We start from the raw sequence: 25,137 nt of genomic DNA, 5'->3' as shown, positions 1-25,137 counted from the left end.
ACCGCTAGGTTTTATGGGTATTATGACACCCCACTGTGGGGCTCTATGGCCATACAAGGGCCATTATTTAAATGTTATGGTACATGGTGTGTCCTTGAGAAGACTCTTGTGTGTTGGAGATGTTGGAGCAGAACTAGTGTGAAAGTAGAAATAGCATGATTATTGGTCACTGTCATTGCTTGAATAAGACAATGCAATGATGGTCAAGACATGGTGATGAGTAAAAAAAGATTGTCGTAAGAGTAGTAGTCTTTTGCTGTCATCTGCTGGCCAAGTTTGGGTTGTTATCAGTGCTCGTGGACCAAAGTATACAAAACATTCGGAACACCTGCTCTTTCCATTACATAGACTGGCCAGGTGAATCCAGGTGAAAGCTATGACCCCTTATTGATGTCACTTGTTAAATCCACCTCAGTCAGTGCAGATGAAGGGGAGGAGACAGGTTAAAGAAGTTGTTTTTTTTTACCCTTGAGACAATTGAGACATGGATTGTGTATGTGTGCCATTCAGAGGGTGAATGGGCAAAAAAAATATTTAAGTGCTTTTGAACGGGGTATGTCAGTAGCTGCCAGGCGCATCGGTTTGAGTGTGACAAGAACTGCAACGCTGCTGGGGTGTTTCACACTCAACAGTTTCCCTTGTGTGTCAAGAATGGTCCACCTCCCAAAGGACATCCAGCCAACTTGACCCAACTGTGCCTCTTATTATTTGGAAATACCTGCAAATTCAAATATGATTATTAAAAATGACCAAAATGCAGTCCCAAATCACAGACTTATATCAGCTTTCAGTAAGACCATATTTAACATTATATAACATACATTGTTTCCCTGTCAAAAAAATCAAATGATGAAGTGAAAAAGGCCTATTCCCTTCCTGAGTTACACCAGATGTGGACCCCCTCACAGAGAGACAGTGCATGCCTTTGCGTGACTTGAGTAACACTACCCTGGCCTCACTCAGATTACGACCCTCTCATGGGGCCAAGACTCGTGTCACTAATAAAGGGACATGATAGAGCGTTACATTCCAGGAAGACGAGTAGTGAAACTCTGGCCCAGAGCCAGCCAGACAGCACAAAAGTGCCTCACATAAAATGACTGTGTTGTGGAACACATCCCGGCTTGTCTGAGCTCTTCATTTGCTCCCAGAAAACATATGTTGCAGGGTTTACCATCTGCTGATGACTTATTGAGACAGCACGAAGAGAGGCGATGAGTCTCGGACTTGTGGCTGACTTGTGGCTGACTTCTGTGTGTGCTGGGCCAAATAGGATAGTATTTTCTATTTAGATGTAAAAAAAAAAAAAACGGATTTGTTATTTATTTGGCATAAATTCCCCTCCATTTATTGATAAAGGCACATGACTCTAGAACCAACAAAAGTCATTAAAAAAATGTGTGAATGTCCATGACTAGTCTACATGGAAATGTATCTGAAAATAAATGCATTTATTTATTTATTACAGTCTTGTCCCATCGCTACAACTCCCGTACAGACTCGGGAGAGGTGAAGGTCCTGAGGAGCCATGCGTCCTCCGAAACACGACCCCGCCAAGCCGCACTGTTTCTTAACCCGGAAGCCTGCCACACCAGTGTGTCGGAGGAAACACCGTACAGCTGGCTAAGTTAGCATGCATGCACCCGGCCCGCCACAAGGAGTCGCTAGATCGTGATTGGACAAGGACATCCCAGCCAGCCAAACCCTCCACTAACCCGGACGATGCTGGGTCAATTGTGCACCGCCTCGTGGGTCTCCCGGTGACGGCCGACTGCGTCACAGCCCGAGATCGAACTCGGGTCTGTAGTGACACCTTTACCACTGTGATGCAGTGCCTTAGACTGCTGCGCCACTCGGGAGGCCCGCTATTTGATTATTTCTCAAATCAAAAGTCTACTTTTTGTAGATAATAGGTTTTTCCATTGGCGCAGCAGTTTAAGGCACTGCATCTCAGTGGTAGAGGTGTCACTACATACCCTGGTTCGATTCTAGGCTGTATCACAACCAGCCGTGATTGGGAGTCCCATAGGTCGGAGCGCAATTTGCCCAGCGCTGTTCGTGTTAGGTTTGGCCGGGGTAGGCCGTCATTGTAGATAAGAATTTGTTCTTAACTGACTTGACTAGTTAAATAAAGGTTAAACAATAATGAAATAAAAATTCCAGGACACCGACAATGCTATATATGGTATATGAGAAAACGTATGCTACGTCTTCATTCATAGAAGATTGTATTTGTTCTTTCATGATTCTGCTTGGGCATAATCTGTCATTGACAATATTGCAAAAATTATGTTCTGACTACACTAGGCTATATGTAACTAATATTATTAGTTGAGAGATGAGCGATATTTGCTGCATGGAATGTGTATTATACTGTTATTGATTACTCTATTTTAAGCCTTTTAAAGCCTCTACATTCTTCTTCGTATTCTTCAATAGGCCTATGCATCATTTTTCTAGAGAGAAAAGGGAAATTAGTGGAAGTGCCTGAAAAACAAATGAGAAGGGACAGGGACAGGAAATATGGTGTTGAAAAAACAGCTCTTCCCTTTCCTCCTTTCTGGCTTCCTGTCCGGGACCAATGCTTTGCACACTCCTCTGAGCCCATGAACTCACTGCGATCACCTCTCCCGAGATCAGCATGATACACATGCTGCGCTTTGGTCGACTTCATCCTACGACAACCGTGACACATACACATGGTTAGCAGATGTTAATGCGAGTGTAGCGAAATGCTTGTGCTTCTAGTTCCGACCATGCAGTAATATCTAACAATTTCACAACAACTACCTTATACAAAAAGGTGTAAAGGAATGAATAAGGATATGTACATATAAATATATGGAAGCGATGGCCCAACGGCATAGGCAAGATGCAGTAGATGGTATAGAGTACAGTATATACATATGAAATGAGTAATGTAGGCTATATAAACATTATATAAAGTGGCATTGTTTAAAGTGACTAGTGATACATTTACATCCAATTTTTAATTAATAAAGTGGCTAGAGATTTGAGTCAGTATGTTGGCAGCAGCCAATCAATGTTAGTGATGGCTGTTTAACAGTCTGATGTTCTTGAGTGGAAGCTGTTTTTCAGTCTCTTGGTCCCAGCTTTGATGCACCTGTACTGACCTCACCTTCTGGATGATACCGGGGTAAACAGGCAGTGGCTCGGGTGGTTGTTGTCCTTGATGATCTTTTTGGCCTTCCTGTGACATCGGGTGGTGTAGTTGTCTTGGAGGGCAGGTAGTTTGCCTCCGGTGATGCATTGTGCAGACCTCACTACCCTCTGGAGAGCCTTGCAGTTGTGGGTGGTGCAGTTGTCGTACCAGGCGGTGATACAGCCCGACAGGATGCTCTCGATTGTGCATCTGTAAAGGTTTGAGTGTTTTTGGTGACAAGCCAAATTTCTTCAGCCTCCTGAGGTTGAAGAGGCGCTGTTGCGCCTTCTTCACCACGCTGTCTGTGTGGGTGGACCATTTCAGTTTCAGTTTGTCCGTGATATGTACACCGAGGAACTTAAAACGTTCCACCTTCTCCACTACTGTCCCGTCGATGTGGATAGGGGGTGCTCCCTCTGCTGTTTCCTGAAGTTCATGATCATCTCCTTTGTTTGTGTTGTTGACGTTGAATGTGAGGTTGTTTTCCTGACACCACACTCCAAGGGCCCTCACCTCCTCCCTGTAGGTCGTCTCGTCGTTGTTGCAGGTGCTCTGAGGATGCTAAGGATACCTTCTGGGCCAGCAGCCTTGCAAGGGTTACCACGTTTAAATGTCTTACTCACGTCGGCCACGGAGAAGGAGGGGGGGTTGCAGTCCTTGTTAGCTGGCTGCGACGGTGACACTGTATTATCCTTAAAGCGGGCAAAGAAGGTGTTTAGTTTGTCTGGAAGCGAGACGTCGGTGTCCGTAACGTGGCTGGTTTTCTTTTTGTAGTTCGTGATTTCCTGTAGACCCTGCCACATACAGTGGGGGGAAAAAGTATTTGATCCCCTGCTGATTTTGTACGTTTGCCCACTGATAAAGCAAGGATCAGTCTATAATTTTAATGGTAGGTTTATTTGAACAGTGAGAGACAGAATAACAACAAAAATTTCCAGAAAAACGCATTTAAAAAATGTTATAAATTGATTTGCATTTTAATGAGGGAAATAAGTATTTGACCCCCTCTCAATCAGAAAGATTTCTGGCTCCCAGGTGTCTTTTATACAGGTAACGAGCTGAGATTAGGAGCACACTCATAAAGGGAGTGCTTCTAACCGCAGCTTGTTACCTGTAAAAAAGACACATGTCCACAGAAGCAATCAATCAATCAGATTCCAAACTCTCCACCATGGCCAAGACCAAAGAGCTCTCCAAGGATGTCAGGGACAAGATTGTAGACCTACACAAGGCTGGAATGGGCAACAAGACCATCGCCAAGCAGCTTCGTGAGAAGGTGACAACAGTTGGTGCGATTATTTGCAAATGGAAGAAACACAAAAGAACTGTCAATCTCCCTTGGCCTGGGGCTCCATGCAAGATCTCACCTTGTGGGGTTGCAATGATCATGAGAACGGTGAGGAATCAGCCCAGAACTGCACGGGAGGATCTTGTCAATGATCTCAAGGCAGCTGGGACCATTGTCACCAAGAAAACAATTGGTAACACACTACGCCGTGAAGGACTGAAATCCTGCAGCGCCCACAAGGTCCCCCTGCTCAAGAATACATATACATGCCCGTCTGAAGTTTGCCAATGAACATCTGAATGATTCAGAGGACAACTGGTGAAAGTGTTGTGGTTAGATGAGACCAAAATGGAATTCTTTGGCATCAACTCAACTTGCCGTGTTTGGAGGAGGAGGAATGCTGCCTATGACCCCAAGAACACCATCTCCACCGTCAAACATGGAGGTGGAAACATTATGCTTTGGGGGTGTTTTTCTGCTAAGGGGACAGGACAACTTCACCGCATCATTTGACGGGGCCATGTACCCGTCAAATGATGCGTGAGAACCTCCTTCCCTCAGCCAGGGCATTGAAAATGGGTCGTGGATGGGTATTCCAGAATGACAATGACCCAAAACACATGGCCAAGGCAACAAAGGAGTAGCTCAAGAAGAAGCACATTAAGGTCCTGTAGTGGCCTAGCCAGTCTCCAGACCTTAATCCCATAGAAAATCTGTGGAGGGAGCTGAAGGTTCGAGTTGCCAAACGTCAGCCTCGAAACCTTAATGACTTGGAGAAGATCTGCAAAGAGGAGTGGGACAAAATCCCTCCTGAGATGTGTGCAAACCTGGTGGCCAACTACAAGAAACGTCTGACCTCTGTGATTGCCAACAAAGGTTTTGCCACCAAGTACTAAGTCATGTTTTGCAGAGGGGTCAAATACTTATTTCCCTCATTAAAATGGAAATAATTTTATAACATTTTTGACATGGGTTTTTCTGGATTTTTTTGTTGTTATTCTGTCTCTCACTGTTCATATAAACCTACCATTAAAATTATAGACTGATCATTTCTTTGTAAGTGGGCAAACGTACAAAATCAGCAGGGGATCAAATACTTTTTTCCCCCACTGTACGTGTCTGAGCCATTTGTCCCTATACCGACATTTTGTTTGTTTGATTGCCTTGCGGAGGGAATAACTACACTGTTTATATTCGGCCATATTCCCAGTCCTCTTTCCATGGTTAAATGCGGTGGTTCGCGCTTTCAGTTTTGCGTGAATTCCGCCATCCATCCACGGTTTCTGGTTAGGGTAGGTTTTAATTGTCACAGTGGGTACAACATCTCCAATGCACTTCCTTTTAAACTCACTCACACAGTCAGCGAATAGATCGATGTTATTCTCTGAGGCTGCCCGGAACATTTCCCAGTCTGCGTGATCAAAACAATCTTGAAATGTGGATTCCGAATGGTCAGACCATCGTTGAATGGTTCTGACGTGGTCTTCCTGTCTGGGTTGGTGCCCCCCCTTGGGCTGTGCTGTGGCGGAGATCTTTGTGGGCTATACTCGGCCTTGTCCCGGGATGGTATGTTGGTGGTTGGAGATATCCCTCCAGTGGTGTGGAGGCTGTGCTTTGGCAAAGTGGGTGGGGTTATATCCTACCTGTTTGGCCTTGTCCGGGGGTTTCATCGGATGGGGCCACAGTGTCTCCTGACCCCTCCTGTCTCAGCCTCCAGTATTTATGCTGCAGTAGTTTATGTGTCGGGGGGCTAGGGTCAGTCTGTCACATCTGGAGTATTTCTCTTGTCTTTTCCGGTGTCCTGTATGAATTTAAATATGCTCTCTCTAATTCTCTCTTTCTCTTTCTTTCTTTCTCTCTCTCGGAGGACCTGAGCCCTAGGACCATGCCTCAGGACTACCTGGCTTGATGACTCCTTGCTGTCCCCAGTTCACCTGGCCGTGCTGCTGCTCCAGTTCCAACTGTTCTGCCTGCAACTATGGAACCCTGACCTGTTCACCGGACGTGCTACCTGTCCCAGACCTGTTGTCCCAGACCTGCTGGAACCCTGACCTATTCACCGGACATGCTACCTGTCCCAGACCTGCTGTTTTCAACTCTCTAGAGACAGCAGGAGTGGTAGAGATACTCTCAAAGATTGGCTATGAAAAAGCCAACTGACACTTACTCTTGTGTTACTGACTTGTTGCACCCTCGACAACTACTATGATTATTATTATTTGACAATGCTGGTCATCTATGAACATTTGAACATCTAGGCCATGTGCTGTTATAATCTCCACCCGGCACAGACAGAAGAGGACTGGCCACCCCTCATAGCCTGGTTCCTCTCTAGGTTTCTTCCTAGGTTTTGGCCTTTCTAGGGAGTTTTTCCTAGCCACCGTGCTTCTACACCTGCATTGCTTGCTGTTTGGGGTTTTAGGCTGGGTTTCTGTACAGCACTTTGAGATATCAGCTGATGTAAGAAGGGCTATATAAATACATTTGATTTGATTTGATATATCCTGTTTGAGTTTCTGCCTATTGGACGGTAGGAGAAAGATGGAGTCGTGGTCGGATTTTCCGACAGGAGGTCGAGGGAGGGCCTTGTTGCATAGCAGAAGTTAGAGTAGCAGTGATCGAGTGTATTGCCCGCGTGAGTGCTGCAATCAATATGCGGATAGAATTTAGTTAGCCTTGTTCTCAAATTTGCTTTGTTAAAATCCCCAGCTACAATAAATGCAGCCTCAGGATATTTGGTTTCCAGTTTACATGGAGTCCAATGCAGTTGTTGAGGGACGTCGTGGTGTCTGCTTGAGGGGTTATATACACAGCTGTGACAATAACTGACGAGAATTCTCTTGGGGGATAATATGGCCTGCATTTGATTGTGAAGGAATTCTAGGTCGGATGAGCAGAAGGACTTGAATTCCTGTATGTTGAATATGATTGCCCCATGAGTCGTTAATCATGAAGCATAGAGCCCTTCTTCTTCCCAGAGAGGTGTTTATCTCTGTCGTCACGACGCTTGAAGAAGCCCGTTGGCTGAATCGACTCCGACAACATATCCAGAGAGAGCCATGTTTCTGTGAAACAGAGAATGTTACAATCTCTGATGTCTCTCTGGAAGGCAACCCTTGCTCTAATTTCGTCTACCCTTGTTGTCAAGAGACTGGACATTGGTGAGTAGTATACTCAGAAGCGATGGGCGGTGTGCACACCTATGGAGCCTGACCAGGAGGCTGCCCCGTCTGCCACTTCTGTGGCGACGTTGTTTTGGCTCAGCTTCTGGGATTAGATCCACTGTCCCGGGTGGGGGTCCGAACAAAGGATCTGCTTCAGGAAAGTCGTATTTCAGGTCGTAATGTAGGAAAATTGACATTGTTTTCTGGGCTAACAATGTAAGAAATAATACTTTAAAAAAAATACTGCATAGTTTTCAAAGGACTCAAAGCGAGGCGACCATCTCTATCAGCGCCATCTTGCAGTTGGTAATCACGAAACAACCTCACAAAAAACGTCTTGTATTGTCTGGAGTTTGCTGCCTGGAACACAGTCTCACCAAAGGTTTCCATGTTGCAGCCTCATTACTGGCTAAATTAACACCCACCACCCGGCCCTAGAATTTCCTAATTTCCTCAAGTGAAAGAACACAATCTTCTCCTCAGGCTGATGCTTGACCTTTACATAATTAATTCCCAATTTTTCTCTCAACTGTTTTATTTCTCATTTCCTGCCCTGGTTGTCAAATCTTTCCCCCAGCACACAGTAGATCTAGGCTATAATAGCAGGAACATTTGTATATGAATGTTTGATATTCAATGAAAGTAGTTTGTGTGTGTGTGTGTGTGCGCGCGCGCGTGTGCGTGCGTGTATGAAATAGACGTTTGCTGAACATGTACATTTCTCCTGCTCAGTATAGCATATCACTCAAAGACATCTATTCAGTCTCTCTTCCATTCTTATCAAATAAATGTGACTTTGATTAGATTATTGTGTGGGTGCAGCATGGAGTAGCCTCATTTCATCATGCCTATTAGTGCAACAAAAAAACATAGCAAGGTATGACAAGCATTGCTTCTTTAAACTTCTATCTTCGGTGGATTTACTCAAAATAATGAGCCAGTCGCAGTGAGAGCGGTTTAAAAAACGCAAAAATACTTCGACCTAATTCTGATTGGACCATATACAACTTTTCCCCTCTCTCAGGCTTTGACGGGCGGTTACGGATTTTCTCGAATTTACACGAAAGTTTAGTGAAGATGAAGAAATGGATTTTGTTAAACTGCTCGGGACTGTTATCGCCGTTTTCTGCCACCCAGGATTCACCCAATTTCAACACAATGGTGAGTGTTGACAGGGAAACAATGTCAAACTTGTCAAAGCCCGTTGTCAAAAAGTTACGGTATGAACTATTGCATTGCAATATTGCGCTCTTTTGATTGTGCGGAAAAAAATCTTATTATGTAGTACCCAACGAAAGAAGAAAGATTTTGGAACGTTAAAATGTTTAAATAGAAACTTCAAATGTCACCTAAAATACGGGTGCTTTTGTAAACTAGATGGCAAAAACAGTCACCGCAATATTTCTCTTCAATAGGCCTAGGCATTGCCCAGAGCAGGCTTTTTGTTTTGGTTTGTGTGTTGGGAACCAATGATTCGTTTTGAGATGGGCCATTATGCTCAGAAGTAGGCTATATGTAATAGCCTAGGTGGTGCAAAAATCAAGGTGGGCCATATTACTTTAAAGCTTATTCACTGTGGTTTGCAACATTATTAATAAAGGCCCTAATAATAAAGAAAATAAGACAGTAATAATAAATAAATAATAACATACAGCCTATTCATAGTGTTACATGCAAGCACTTATGAAAAACAAAACAACGTTTCTTAAGCTTATGGCAATTGGTCTACATAAAATCAAGAGATCTTGTACATAGGCCTATTATCATGTAATCCATGTAGGCTAATACATGTGCCTTATGTCCTCACAGTTTACATAACAACTTGCAATGTTATTCCACCGAATTACCATTCTGATTTTACGTTATTTATTACCCATGTTTAGATTTGCGTTTTTTTCCAATTGAATTTGCAATTTGATTTGCAATTTCTTGTTTTCCAATGCGATGCACTGTAGGCCAGAGGATCTGCCGGCGTGGCACAGAGCGACCCTGCTACAGGATCAACTACTTCCAGGACCCACGGCGGAGGGTGACCTTCAATGATGCCAGGCAGGCCTGCAGGACGGATGGGGCAGAACTCCTCAGTATTGAGACTGACAATGAGCAGCGTCTGGTCGAGAGGTTCATCCAGCAGTTGCAGGCCACTGATGGGGACTTCTGGATCGGGCTGAACAGAAGCCCACGCCACTGGGTGACTACCATAGGATGCCCTTCGCAGTACTACTGGCTGGATGGCAGCAAGGCCAAATTCAGGTGTTCTTGTGTTTTACTTTGGTTTCAAGTCTAGGAGATCCCTGTAGCAAAAAAGTATTGGAGATCCCTGCAGCTGTTGGCATGCACACCACAGGAAAATACAGGGCCATAGAGATACCTCACAAGACTCACAGTAATCTGAGAGTCATCACAGAGCATTGTGGATTAACATATGTTGGTGTCTACATGCTTTGAGGGTCATTGCTATTTTATCGGTACAATTTGTATTATCATGAATGTTGTGGTATTGGCAGTGTTGGGGAAGCTACTCTGAACATATAGTTTACCAAGCTACCAATTACTTCACACTGGAAGAAGTTAAGCTACATTAAAGCTACCCTTAAAAAATATACTTTACTTAACTAAAGTTACTTTGAAAAAGTAGTTCACTTCATCCAAACTACTTCATGAAAAATTATCATATGTAAATCTGAAATGTCATAGACAACAAGTTGCAAGAACAGATCACCGTTGTCAGATGTTAACAGAATGTAATTTACCCTATTACCCTATTAGTGTAATTTACCCTATTAATCACAAAATAAAATGCTTCAAGTGAGAATTAGGCAGGTCTGAGGCCGAAAAAAGGATTGCAAAAAGAGTAGTGTGTAGTTCCAGTAGTTAGCTACACCACTACATGGCAAAAGTTATTAACTACTGAAAACTCTACCTTGATTTGAATTTAGTTCAACTACCACCAAGCTTCTGCAAAATGTAGTTAAATTACTAGTTGAAATACATGTAGTTCACTACTTCCCAACACTGGATATCAGTAGGATGAGAGTCCCATTTTCAGAGGCATACAGTTGACCTATGGAAAACACGCTTGTTGCAGAAACTGGCATTGGGACGAGCCATCGTGTGGCAACGAGATGTGTGTGGTGCTGTACCACCAGCCTTCTACCCCCCCTGACGAAGGGGGACGCTTAATGTTCCAGTGGAACGATGACAACTGCAACACCAAGAACAATTTTGTCTGCAAGTACTCCGAAGGTGAACTGTACCCTGGACACGTTATAAGTAGGCAAACGTTGTGGAACATTGCAGATAGAAATGTTATGAATAGAGTTGACATGATTTGTTATTCTACATGTCAGAGACTTATGTTTGTTTCACATCATGTTTTTCTATCTGAACGTTCCACAACATTGTGCCCTGCTGAACATGGCCCCGGTGTCCTTGATAGTGTCCATATTTAGACATGAACAGATTTAAAAGGGTTGTATTCAAAGGACAGCAAATGGACGGAAAGGGACCAAAACAGGGAGGGACTATACCTGAATTTGTCCAATTAGAATCTCTCGTTTTTGTTGACAATTCTTTTTGTTAAGGATTGCAACAGTGTGCACTAATGAATTCGGCAATGTTACATTACATTTATCCTATCTCAATCCTGTAGTTTATCTCCGCTGAAGGAGATAATATTGTATGGTATGATTTTGATTTAATACCAGTTTATCAACAAGGAACCATAGAAAATATAATTCACAGTCAATATAGTCCATATTCTTTTGCAGCTGACGATGTCTCTTTCTCTCTCGTACAGAAAAGTTACCAGTGTTTACTGTGGTGTGGAATTCATTATACACAGGTAACCCCACCCCTGCAACTAACATTTAGATTTTTTTAAGGTCAAATATTTGAATCCTTGAGATGAGTGCGTTGTTGATACTGAGATCAACAGCTTGAACATTGTTATGACATCACCATTCTCAATCGCCGAAGTGTCTATGTATAGGATGACATCTAGTGGTAAAGATTTATGAATCACAATATAATATAATAGGAGAGAATATAATAGAAAATAAAAACTTCATCAGTGTCATTGAATCAATCCTCTTCCCAGATAATAGAGGCTATGCATGACAAATACAGTAGGCTATAGTACAGTTACAGATGACCAGTGAAGCTGCTTGAAATTGTTGTTCAGATTGAGTTCATTCCTAGGGAGTTTATTTGCATATTAGTCATACTGTACTTGTCTACACATTGCTGCATCACACATGCTCAATCTTTCTTCTCTGATGAAGACAAATGTTGCTTATTTTTGGTCTGCACATTTATTTGGGCAATATGACGTTTTTGTATATCAATGCAATTTACAGTGTCTGTCTATTTACAAGTTTTGCTCATTATCTATTTTCCAGTTGCACCAATTATATCTTTAATACCAATCCTCCCATCAGCTAAAGTGAGTGATGAGAAGACAAAACTAGGACTGTCTGAGTCATCAGGTAAAAAAAATCTGCTCTCTTCATGTCTATCGAGTTTGATCCTTGGTTATGAAATATTGTACATTATGAACTGGGTGGTTTGAGCCCTGAATGCTGATTTGGCTTACAGCCATGGTATATCAGACCGTATACCATGGGTATGACAAAACATTTGTTTTTACTGCTCTAATTACGTTGGTAACCAGTTCATAATAGCAATAAGGCACCTCTGGGGGTTTGTGATATATGGCCAATATACCACGCCTAAGGGCTGTGTCCAGGCACTCCGCATTGCGTTGTGGGTAAGAACAGCCCTTAGCCGTGGTACCACACCCCTTCATGCCTTATTGCTTAATTGTGTCCCAAATACAATAAATGATCTCCTCATTTATTTTCCAAAGTTTCTTTCCAAAAGTATTCATAGTGAGGTGCCAACTTACTGTCATTAGCCTCGTCCCAGATCTGTGTGCTTGTGCTATCACGTCAGCTCCTTTTCATTGACAATGAGTGACACGGAGTTGACATGATAGCGCAAACAGATCTGGGACCAGGCTATAATGCCATTGTCTTACCTCTGGTGTTTTTTTTCTCCCTGCAGTATCTCTTTCAGATAATGCCCTGTATGTCTCCTACATTCTATTTGCTACCATCCCTATTCTACTGCTGCTGCTTGTGGCTACAGGAGTCTTCTGCTATAAACGGGCTGCCAAAAGGTAATACTTGTTCGCTTCATTGAATAATAACAGGTAATAATACATGTTGTATGTTAGGCACCTGTCAAGGTCACCTAACATTATTTAAAAGTATGTAAAAAAGAATCTGTAAGTAAAAAATGACACAGATAAGAGGGGCAAAACAGAGGAAGCTTGCAAGGGGGCTTGTGAAACATAACCAACATCAGACGTCACAGAGCATAAGAGATGTTTTGTTTTGAGGTGGGTTTAAATGCCATATTTGAAATAAGCAATGCTGGAGGTGTTTGTGGCTCGCTACATGCCTCTGTAACTGATAGTGTAACTGTCTTTATGCAGGAGAAAGTCTCAAACAGACAGCTACCCTAAGCAAGAGCAATGGGGTACAATGTCCACTGCGGCTTGCAACATCCAAGGACCCTATGCCTACCGGGACATCACCAAGCTTCAACCAGCCGATCTGGAGAGCATGGCACCTGCAATCAAGAAGATGTCCTTCTGTGCCTCCTCTTTTGATTCCCAGTGTGATGATTACGAGAATGTTTCAAACAAGGAGACAGTGACAGAGAGTGGCTTTGTGACCAATGATATCTATGAGGCCTGCCAAAACCAGGGTCGGCACTATCTCAACGAGACTGGATGGGTGGAGAATGAGATCTATGAGTAATGTTGCAGCCCTGCAGTGCCTCTCTCTTTACCACATGTCCACTGGGCCATCTGGGCATCTGACTCTTTTTGTCTCCATTCATCTTTCATATCTCCTGCTGGTGGGTTGTATGGCATCATGTGATGCGAGACAGGACGGACAGATCCTGTGTGGTATTATAAAGTGTTCGCTTTAGGGTACGCCCACTAACCGTACAAAGACGCCTATGGTGTCACCCCCATTTGAGGTTTCCTGTGTGGAAGTTGATGTCAGGGAACAGGACAATATCTTCGGAAATTCGGATAACAGAAGTCTGACTCCACGATACCTCTGAGCAATGGCCGCCTGCGAGAGATGATCCTCCCAGTGATGTTTACCAAAGCCTCCACTGCTATGACACCAGTTTGAGCTGGCTGGATAAAGTCACAATGTGCCTTTTCATGGCTACACCAAAGTCCTGGTTGAATAACAAGAGTGTGGCATTTGTTTATTTGCCTATTCCTTTGTCTTCGTCTTATAATCTTGTATTTATCACAATGTTGTGAAGAAAATCAAGAAAGGACATGTTTTGCGTATATGGTAGATTCAAGTGGGCCTGACTAGAGTGTTGTGAAAAAGTAGTCTAACGAGCTAAAGCTGAGTGTTCTTGGAGGATGTCGGACAGGAAATACCAAAAGCACATCTGGAACTTGCACATACAGGAAATCTAACAGGGACAGCAAATGCTTTTGGGGTGCTGCGCTCAACAGTTTTCCATGTAAGGCTGTCACGATAGGTTAATTAACAAAACATGTACTCGCTGGACCTGTAGGCCTATATGGGTAATATTTCAAATATCGTGCACCGCTCTGGCTACAAATAAATGTTTTGTTTTTAGTTTTTTATAATAATGTGCCTTTATTGTGTTTTTGTGTACAAGAAGAAAGAAAAATAGACAATTTATAAGCCGTAAAACCTTTGGTAAGATATAGCTTACTTTACTGTACTATTGCAAACAGTACTTACTTATGGCTTCCATATTGTTTGTTTGACCAGCAGATGGTACTGTTTCATGTAATATTTTAACTGTCTTTCCATTGGTCTCTAACTCCAGCAGTTTCACTAAAATTCTATGTTGATCGCAAGATGTGCAATGGGTATGTTAAAAAAAATGATAATATTGTGCTAATATTCTGTCATATTATTGTATTATTCTCAAACCAATTGATTTGGCTTAATAACCTGTATCTAAAATGTATACTGAACAAAAATATACTGAACAAAAATATAAACGCAACATGCAACAACTTCAATTTCAACAATTTTACTGAGTTACAGTTCATACAGTATAAAGAAATCAGTCAATTGAAATAAATTCATTAGGCTCTAATCTATGGATTTCACATGACTGGGCAGGGGCGCAGCCATGGCTGGGCCTGGGAGGGTATAGGCCCACCCACTGGGGAGCCAGGCCTAGCCAATCAGAATAAGTTTTTTTCCAATACAAAAGGGCTTTAATTACAGACAGAAATACTCCTTAGTTTAATCAGCTGTCCGGGTGGCTGGTCTCAGACGATTCCACAGGTGAAGAAGCAGGATGTGGAGGTCCTGGGCTGGCATGGTTACACATGGTCTGCGGTTGTGAGGCCGGTTGGAAGTACTGCCAAATTCTCTAAAACGATGATGAAGGCGGCTTATGGTAGAGAAATTAAGATTCAGTTTTCTGGCAACAGCTCTGGTGGACATTCCTGCAGTCAGCATGCCAATTGCACGCTCCCTCAAAACTTGAGACATCTGTGGCATTGTGTTGTGTGACAAAACTGCACATTTTAGAGTGGTATTTTATTGTCCCCAGGACAAGGTGCACCTGTGTAATGATCATGCTGTTTAATCAGCTTCTTGATATGCCACTCCTGTCAGGTGGTTGGATTATCTTGGTAAAGGAGAAATGCTCACTAACAGGGATGTAATCAAATTTGTGCACAACATTTGTGAAAAAAATATACTTTTTGTGCATATGGAACAATTCTGGGATGTTTTATTTCAGCTCATGAAACACTTTACATGTTTTGATTATATTTTTGTTCAGTGTACAAACCTGAATTGCAGAACACACACCATCCAGCATAATCCATATTAATGTTTGCCGTTTTGTGCGTAGCTGGGAAACCTGGCAAGCATCTCACACTCTCTTCTCAAACTGTATGATTAATTTACCACAGCCTTAAAGGGCAATTGCAACCAACAAAAGTCATAATAAAATGTATTAGGGGTTGCATTACTTGCATGCATCCTTTGCTTTGTGCATAAGCATGTATACATTACATAGTCAGAGCCCAGCTGCACACACACCTTTACACATCAAAACAACATGCATGCATGGATTAATGTGCTAGTATAAATGTACATAAATAATGCACCAGTCCAATCCCTGCACTTTGACTCAGAGTAACAAAAGCTTTTTCTGTGCACCTGCAGGTCAAACTTCAAAGTCAACCCTCCACTCAGGGCGGCGAGCAAACAGATATCAGAATAGCAATGTTACCGGTTGACGTAAGAGGTGGGTCCGGTTGGCTTGGAAACGAATTGGCACTGAAGCGTGGAGGCCCGCCCCCTGTACAAATACCCCCATGGCTCTGACGTCAATGTACGTCAACGAGAGAATATGATGCCTGCTGCAACTCAACTCATGTACTTTAGCTAATATAGGTAGCTAGCTGAAATATTATAGCTCTATTGTATTGGGGAACGTGGCGTGACAGCCGTAAATGTCTTCTGTCGTCTCGTTGGTCTGAAGGCTCGTTAATGTTCAAACTGGCTGGGCGACCGAGAAATGTACTTTGTCTATTTTGAATAGACAACATTTTAGCGGGCGGTTTGTTTTCCCTTTCAACATCTGTAGGCTCAAGTCGCGAGCCCCTAGGTCCTCACCCCAAACCCTATTTAATAAAGCATGGTCATGGCTGACAATCACCAAAAACCGATGGTCCGGGGTCCTGTCCGAGTGGGCTTCTACGATATCGAACGTACTCTAGGAAAGGGTAATTTCGCCGTTGTGAAGCTGGCTAGACATCGCATTACCAAGACCGAGGTGAGTGCTGAGAATGAGCTAGCTGGCTGGCTAGCATGCTATTTAACAGTGAGCTAAGCGTGTGATTCTCTTGCAAAGGGCACTAACCTTGTCTTTTAACTAACAAGCTAGTAGTTACTTGCCCCCTGCATTGCAATTGTAAGTTAGCTAGTTATCTGAAGTTATATTTGCACATTTATTCTGTAGTTGTCTCATTCTGTTCACATTGACATGTTTAGACCATTTCACACCTACCTAGTTTACTATGTTGCAAAGTCTTTTTTTTTTGCAAAGATTTTGACCCGTACATGAAAGTTATAGACTAGTAACTTAACAACTATTATGTAACTTGATAATCAAAACTGTCTATGATTAGCAAAATTGGGTGTCTCACAGTTTTACATTTAGGCAACGTTAGCCTAACTGTGAAGCTGATTCATTCATGTGTGTCCATGCCATGAGATTTACATTATCACATCACTTTGTAACCTCAATGTTGTGCAATACACTGCCTTTCTTTGACCATGGATCAATACCTTGCTTCATTACTCTCCCTAACAATTGTGTGCAGTTTGTATAGTGTTATGTATAATGTGGTCAACAAGACCCCCCCCCAGCACTACACAGCTGATTCAAATAACCTCCGATCCAACATGTCCCAGACGTGCTCGATGGGATTGAGATCCGGGCTCTTCGCTGGCCATGGCAGAATACTGACATTCCTGTCTTGCAGGAAATCACGCACAGAACGAGCAGTATGGCTGGTGGCATTGTCATGCTGGAGGGTCATGTCAGGATTAGAGGTCGACCGATTATGATTTTTCAACGCCGATACCGATTATTGAAGGGCCAAAAACCCGGCCGATACCGATTAATCGACCGATTTTTATTTTGTTTGTTTATTTATTTAGTTTAATTTAATAATAAAAAAATATATATTATTATTCTTTTATTTTTTTCTTTGTTTTATTTTGTAATAATGACAATTACAACAATACTGAATGAACACTTATTTTAACTTAATATAATACATCAATAAAATCAATTTAGCCTCAAATAAATAATGAAACATGTTCAATTTGGTTTAAATAATGCAAGTGTTGGTGAAGAAAGTAAAATTGCAATATGTGCCATGTAAGAAAGCTAATGTTTAAGTTCATTGCTCAGAACATGATAACATATGAAAGCTGGTGGTTCCTTTAAACATGATTCTTCAATATTCCCAGGTAAGAAGTTTTAGGTTGTATTTATTATAGGAATTATAGGACTATTTCTCTCTATACGATTTGTATTTCATATACCTTTGACTATTGGATGTTCTTATAGGCACTTTAGTATTGCCAGTGTAACAGTATAGCTTCCGTCCTTCTCCTCGCTCCTATCTGGGCTCGAACCAGGAACACATTGACAACAGCCACCCTCGAAGCAGCGTTACCCATATAGAGCAAGGGGAACAACCACTCCAAGTCTCAAAGCGAGTGACGTTTGAAACGCTATTAGCGTGCACCCCGCTAACTAGCTAGCCATTTCACATCGGTTACACCAGCCTAATCTTGGAGTTCATAGGCTTGAAGTCATAAACAGCTCAATGCTTGAAGCACAGCGAAGAGCTGCTGGCAAAACGCACGAAAGTGCTGTTTGAATGAATGCTTACGAGCCTGCTGCTGCCTACCACCACTCAGTCAGACTGTTCTATCAAATCATAGACTTAATTATAATATAATAAACACACAGAAATACGAGCCTTAGGTCATTAATATGGTCGAATCCGGAAACTATTATCTCGAAAACAAAATGTTTCCAATGATTCCAATGATTACACATTGGCCAATAGAACGGAGAGCAGTGGGAGATTACTCACTCGCCTACAAATTCTCAGAAGGCAGCCCGACCTCCACCCCCTTTTTCTCCGTCTTTTCTTCACGCAAATGACAGGGATTTGGGCCCTTTCCTGAGAAAGCAGTATATCCTTCGCATCGGACTCGTTAAAGAAAAATTGTTCTTCCAGTTTGAGGTGAGTAATTGCTGTTCTGATGTCCATAAGTTATTTTCGGTCATAAGAGATGGTAGCAGCAATATTATGTACAAAATAAGTTTAACTTCTATGGGCTAGGTACCTGCGGGACACAGCCAGTGAAATATCAGGGCGGATAATTCAAAAACAACAAAATGTCATAATTCAACTTTCTCAAACATACTTTACACCATTTTAAAGATAAACTTCTCGTTAATCTAACCACATTGTCCGATTTCAAAAAGGCTTTACAGCGAAAGCAAAACATTAGAATATGTTAGGAGAGTACATAGACAAAAATAATCACACAGCCATTTTCCAAGCAAGGACATGTGTCAATAAAACCCAAAACACAGCTAAATGAAGCACTAACCTTTGACGATCTTCATCAGATGACACTCCTAGGACATTATGTTACACAATGCATGTATGTTTTGTTTGATAAAGTTCACATTTATATCCAAAAACAGCATTTTACATTGGCGCATGATGTTCAGAAAATGTATTCCCACCAAAACTTCCGGTGAATGTGCACATCAATTTACAAAAATACTCATCATAAACGTTGACAAAATATATAACAATTATAGATAGAATTATAGATAGACTACCCCTGGATGCAACCGCTGTGTCAGATTTTAAAACAGCTTTACGGAGAAAGCACATTTTTCAATATTCTGAGTACATAGCTCAGCCATCACGGTGAGCTATTCAGACACCCGCCAAGTTCGGGGCAACCTAAACTCAGAATTAGTATTAGAAATATGCTCTTACCTTTGCTGATCTTCGTCAGAATGCACTCCCAGGACTGCTACTTCAACATGAAATTTTGTTTTTGTTCGAAATAATCCATATTTATGTACAAATACCTCCGTTTTGTTCGTGCGTACAGATCACTTATCCAAAGGCATAACGTGTGAGCGCAGAACGAGAGACGAAAAGTCAAAATGTTCCATTACCGTACTTAGAAGCATGTCAAACGCTGTTTAAAATCAATCTTTATGGTATTTTTAACGTAAAATTGCGATAATATTCCAACCGGACAATAGCGTATTCATTCAAGAAGAAAAAGGAGGAGGGGCGCACTCGCGGGACCGAGCATATCCAATCCCTTTGTTGCCAGGCAGACCACTCAGTAACTGAGCTCCTATAATCTGCCCAGTGACAGGAGAAGGCTCAAACCACTTTCTGAAGGCTTTAGACAGCCAGTGGAAGCCTTTGGAAGTGCAACGTCCCCCACAGACACTGTAGCTTCGATAGAGAATCAAAAGAAGAACTACAATTCTCAGACTTTCCACTTCCTGCTTAGATTTTTCTCAGGTTTTTGCCTGCCATATGAGTTCTGTTATACTCACAGACACCATTCAAACAGTTTTAGAAACTTCAGAGTGTTTTCTATCCAAATCTACTAATAATATGCATATTCTACTTTCTGGGCCAGAGTAGTAACCTGTTTAAATTGGGTATGTTTTTTCATCCGGCCGTGAAAATACTGCCCCCTAGCCCAGACAGGTTAAAAAATAAGTTACAAACAACGCGTAAAAACGAACAAAATAGCACAATTGGTTAGGAGCAAGTAAAACGTCAGCTATCCCCTCCACCCATTCTTCACGCCATATCTCCATGTTACAGCGCTTGTTATTCTACCCCCCAAGCCATAAGACTCCTGAACAGCTAATCAAATGACTACCCAGACCAGGCCCACCCATTTACTCTGTACTAGTACCCTCTGAATATAGCCTCACTATTGTTCATTTACTGCTGCTCTTTAATTATTTGTTACTTTAATGTTTTATTTTTGACTTATCTATTTTTTGACTTAACCAACAATGCAGTTAAGAAAATTAAGGTTTTATAAGTAAGCATTTCACTAAGGTCTACACGTATTGTAGTCGGCGCATGTGACAAATAAAATTGTATTTGTTTATAGAAAACAGACGGAAGACGAGACGACCACCTGTGCTAATTAGCTACGGTATCTAGCATAATCCGAACACGTGTGTAACTCGGGAAGTGTAGCAGAAGTGACATTTCATTGGATAGAGGCACCCATAGCTTTATTGATCTGTGCAAAATGTATACATGGCTGAAAACTGTAGGGAGAAGGCAGAATGCCGCCTAGAGTTTTCGAGAGCTAAGACGCTAACTGCTTTAGCGCCTTTTGACGGTAGAATCTAATGAACGGGGGAGTTTTTTGTTGAGCCCAGACGCTTGCTCTAAACGTTAACACGCATCCTTGCAGGTACGGTTTTGTAAACATAAGGAACTTATCTTTCATATCGGCAATAAATAATTTTCAAAAAACAAAAGGTTAAATTACTACACCTTTTTATAGGGTTAGGGTTCATACATGCCCATATTTCCATGTTACATTGCTTGTTTACGGAAACAGACGGAAGACGGGTGGATTAGGGAGAGGCTGTGCGGACACACCTAGTGCCCAAATTGCTGACATGTTGAGAGTCGGGTGGAGCTTAATGGATTCGGTTCAGTCAGTCCTCTTGATGAGCCCTTCCCAGCTTATTAGTTTATGCTTGCTAGCTTGCAAAAAGAGCAGCATGGTGCTAGTTAAAACTTGTAAAATAAAGTAATGATTGTTTCGATGGGCGAGGGAGAAATAACTTGTTAGGGCTTGCACAATTATCGTAGAATCGCGTAACCGACAATTAAGGACATTAACCGTGAACAAATTTTTTTGTTGTAGTAATAATCGTCATACAACTCTTTTCTGGAGGGTGGATTCCATGTTTTATTTAGTAGATATAGTTTACCCAAGAACACTTTAAAATGAAATGGGTAAAGCAATGAATAATTTTACGAGCAGAATGGCACAGTCGGGAGGAGAAGCATCATTTCTAAAAGTTCCAAGCGGTCAACACCATTCGTTTTTGAGACAGGGGTGTCACCAAAGCTGTGTTGTATTTAGGGCTGAGCCCATTTAGTCGATTGTTTGGTCGATAGGCTGTTGGTCGACCATTGCGGAGGCCGCGGGATGGCACACCAGTAGTACATGTACTGCTAATTACCATAATTGCTCATCTATAACGTTTGTTTGGTTAGTTAGGGCAATTTCTGTTAATGCATTCAATATATACTGCTCAAAAAAATAAAGGGAACTCTTAAACAACACATCCTAGATCTGAATGAAAGAAATAATGTTATTAAATACATAGTTGAATGTGCTGACAACAAAATCACACAAAAATAATCAATGGAAATCCAATTTATCAACCCATGGAGGTCTGGATTTGGAGTCACACTCAAAATTAAAAAGTGGAAAACCACACTACAGGCTGATCTAACTTTGATGTAATGTCCTTAAAACAAGTCAAAATGAGGCTCAGTAGTGTGTGTGGCCTCCACATGCCTGTATGACCTCCCTACAACGCCTGGGCATGCTCCTGATGAGATGGCGGATGGTCTCCTGAGGGATCTCCTCCTAGACCTGGACTAAAGCATCCGCCAACTCCTGGACAGTCTGTGGTGCAATGTGGCGTTGGTGGATGGAGCGAGACATGATGTCCCAGATGTGCTCAATTGGATTCAGGTCTGGGGAACGGGCGGGCCAGTCCATAGCATCAAGGCCTTCCTCTTGCAGGAACTGCTGACACACTCCAGCCACATGAGGTCTAGCATTGTCTTGCATTAGGAGGAACCCAGGGCCAACCGCACCAGCATATGGTCTCACAAGGGGTCTGAGGATCTCATCTCGGTACCTAATGGCAGTCAGGCTACCTCTGGCAAGCACAAGGAGGGCTGTGCGGCCCTCCAAAGAAATGCCACCCCACACCATGACTGACCCACCTCCAAACCGGTCATGCTGGAGGATGTTGCAGGCAGCAGAACGTTCTCCACGGCGTCTCCAGACTCTGTCACGTCTGTCACGTGCTCAGTGGGAACCTGCTTTCATCTGTGAAGAGCACAGGGCGCCAGTGGCGAATTTGCCAATCTTGGTGTTCTCTGGCAAATGCCAAACGTCCTGCACGGTGTTGGGCTGTAAGCACAACCCCCACCTGTGGACGTCGGGCCCTCATACCACCCTCATGGAGTCTGTTTCTGACCGTTTGAGCAGACACATGCACATTTGTGGCCTGCTGGAGGTCATTTGCAGGGCTCTGGCAGTGCTCCTCCTGCTCCTCCTTGCACAAAGGCGGAGGTAGCGGTCCTGCTGCTGGGTTGTTGCCCTCCTACGGCCTCCTCCACGTCTCCTGATGTACTGACCTGTCTCCTGGTAGCGCCTCCATGCTCTGGACACTACGCTGACAGACACAGCAAACCTTCTTGCGACAGCTCGCATTGATGTGCCATCCTGGATGAGCTGCACTACCTGAGCCACTTGTGTGGGTTGTAGACTCCGTCTCATGCTACCACTAGAGTGAAAGCACCGCCAGCATTCAAAAGTGACAAAAACATCAGCCAGGAAGCATAGGAACTGAGAAGTGGTCTGTGGTCCCCACCTGCAGAACCACTTCTTTATTGGGGGTGTCTTGCTAATTGCCTATAATTTCCCCTTGTTGTGTATACCATTTGCACAACAGCATGTGAAATTTATTGTCAATCAGTGTTGCTTCCTAAGTGGACAGTTTGATTTCACAGAAGTGTGATTGACTTGGAGTTACATTGTGTTGTTTAAGTGTTCCCTTTATTTTTTTTAGCAGTGTATTATTATTCTATTCTTACCATTGTTGTTGTAGGTGTGGACACGTTGTTTTTAGAGCGCACAACCTACAGTAGACTACACTTGTGATAATTATGATTTCATTCCATTTACGACTTGTCAATTGATTCATTGTCTTTTTGTTTGGAGCACTCCTGTCAGTCTTGAGGAAGGACACGCACTTGATTATTCATAGAAGTAAGTAAGCGGCCAACAAGTGCTCAGCATATGTGGGAACTCCTCCAAGACTGTTGGAAAAGCATTCCAGGTGAAGCTGGTTGAGAGAATGCCTAATGTGTGCAAAGCTGTCATCAAGGCAAAGGGTGGCTACTTTGAAGAATATAAAATATATTTAGATTTGTTTAACACAAGCACTTCCCTACACCTGCAATAACATCTTCTAAACACATGTATGTGACCAATAAAATTTCATTTGACATTTTTGGTTACTACATGATTCCATATGTGTTATTTCATAGTGTTGATGTCTTCACTATTATTCTACAATGTAGAAAATAGTAAAAATAAAGAAAAACCCTTGAATGAGTAGATGTGTCCGAACTTGTACTGAAAAAAAAAAAAATGTATGAAATGTATGCATTCACTACTGTAAGTCGCTCTGGATAAGAGCATCTGCTAAATGACTAAAATGTAAAATGTAGCTAATTAGCACAGGTAGTCCACTGGGAGAGGCTATACGGAGACGCCTGGTGCCCAAAATGTATGACGCATGTCATGCAGCAAGAGTTGAGTGGGGACGAACAGATTCGGTTCAGTCAGTTGTGCTAATGAGCCCTCACCAGCTAGCTAATTCATTCTTGTGACTTCAACGAGAATTAGAAACTTGTCTGCCAAAGTTGGGACTTGAGAGAGTCATTCCATTTCTATCAGGGTAATTGTTTATTTTTATGTAGATATTAATGCCGTAGTTGTACATTTTCGGGGAAAATCACTACAATAAGTTCGCTTTAGCTGTCATCCTGGCATGATATTGGCCACACGATCTAGCTACTTCCCTCTCCTTACTGCAGGGCAGCAGTGCTCGGCATTAGCCGGCAAGCAGGAAATAAGGACACACTGTGCCCCGTGATGTTGTGTTGCCTGCTTGCATCGCAAACTCTCATTGAGCAGTAGACTGTATCACGGTGACTACCAATACTACAAGTTAATTCTTGTGTAGGCTGCTATCCTACTCAAAGTATAATCAAGTGGGATGGAACAAATTGGCTACGTTAGCTGCTGCCAGCAGCATGATACATCTGCCCGGTGAAGCAAAACAGTGGGAAGAACCTCGATACAACCTCGTTACGTTAGCTAATTGGCACGTCAAGGTGACATCCAGATGGTGACAAATGTTTCCATATATAGACACACACCCTATATTTGAATAAAGTCAACTATATGTAGGCTACTGAGCTTGTCTGATGCTTTAATAAGCACAGCGACTTTGAAAAGACATACAAATTACAAAAAAGAGGGAGCCAGAGATCATTATAGACTAACCAGAAGAAAGAAACCTGTTCTTGACCAGACCCCCCCTCCCACTTCGCAGATTGTGCCCCTGGTAATAGACTTCACCAGCGGTCTGCAACCTTCTCCATTTGGAGTGTCAGGTTATCATACCATTTCTACTGAACTGCGTGCAAGTTGTGATTTTTCATATGCACGTTTTCGTGGAATAGTTTCATTTAATTTATAATAAGTCTTCATATCTCAAAATCAATGTCGTGGTTAATCAATATTCCATCTAAATGATACAAATCTAAAAGGTTCTTTATTGCCATTATTTAATAATAGGTTACATAGCTTACAAATATATTTTGATTTGATTAACACTTTTTGGGCTATTACATGATTCCATATGTGTTATTTCATAGTTTTTTTATGTCTTCACTATTATTCTACAATGTAGAAAATAGTAAAATAAAGGAAAAACCCTTGAATGAGTAGGTGTCCAAACTTTTGACTGGTACTGTATATGCGTCTCCAAACACCTGT

General features: G+C 42.3%; 2 protein-coding genes across 2 annotated transcripts in view; both read left to right on the top strand.

The window, feature by feature from the left end:
- The first annotated feature begins 8,371 nt into the window (after positions 1-8,371).
- On the top strand, positions 8,372-14,705 carry laynb (layilin b). Its single transcript, XM_029714437.1, has 7 exons — positions 8,372-8,776; positions 9,571-9,868; positions 10,704-10,861; positions 11,415-11,459; positions 12,016-12,102; positions 12,680-12,794; positions 13,113-14,705. The coding sequence occupies exons 1-7, from the start codon at positions 8,701-8,703 to the stop codon at positions 13,438-13,440; spliced, it is 1,107 nt and encodes a 368-aa protein (XP_029570297.1). The 5' UTR covers positions 8,372-8,700; the 3' UTR covers positions 13,441-14,705.
- A 1,359-nt stretch (positions 14,706-16,064) lies between these two features.
- The window catches only part of sik2b (salt-inducible kinase 2b), a 61,259-nt gene continuing 52,186 nt past the window's right edge, over positions 16,065-25,137 (top strand). Inside the window, exon 1 of the mRNA XM_029714436.1 lies at positions 16,065-16,489. Coding sequence (XP_029570296.1) covers positions 16,352-16,489 — 138 coding nt within the window. The 5' untranslated portion in view covers positions 16,065-16,351. The remainder of the gene's footprint in view (positions 16,490-25,137) is intronic.

This window comes from Salmo trutta, chromosome 26 (assembly GCF_901001165.1).
Source record: "Salmo trutta chromosome 26, fSalTru1.1, whole genome shotgun sequence".
Lineage (NCBI taxonomy): Eukaryota > Metazoa > Chordata > Actinopteri > Salmoniformes > Salmonidae > Salmo > Salmo trutta.
This window is presented reverse-complemented; position numbering and strand designations above follow the sequence as displayed.

Coding starts and splice junctions, on each gene's coding strand:
- laynb (XM_029714437.1), top strand. CDS start 8,701: ATGGATTTTGTTAAACTGCTCGGGACTGTTATCGCCGTTTTCTGCCAC. Junction 9,869..10,703: donor GGCAGCAAGGCCAAATTCAG/GTGTTCTTGTGT, acceptor CGCTTGTTGCAG/AAACTGGCATTGGGACGAGC. Junction 12,103..12,679: donor AGGACTGTCTGAGTCATCAG/GTAAAAAAAATC, acceptor TTCTCCCTGCAG/TATCTCTTTCAGATAATGCC.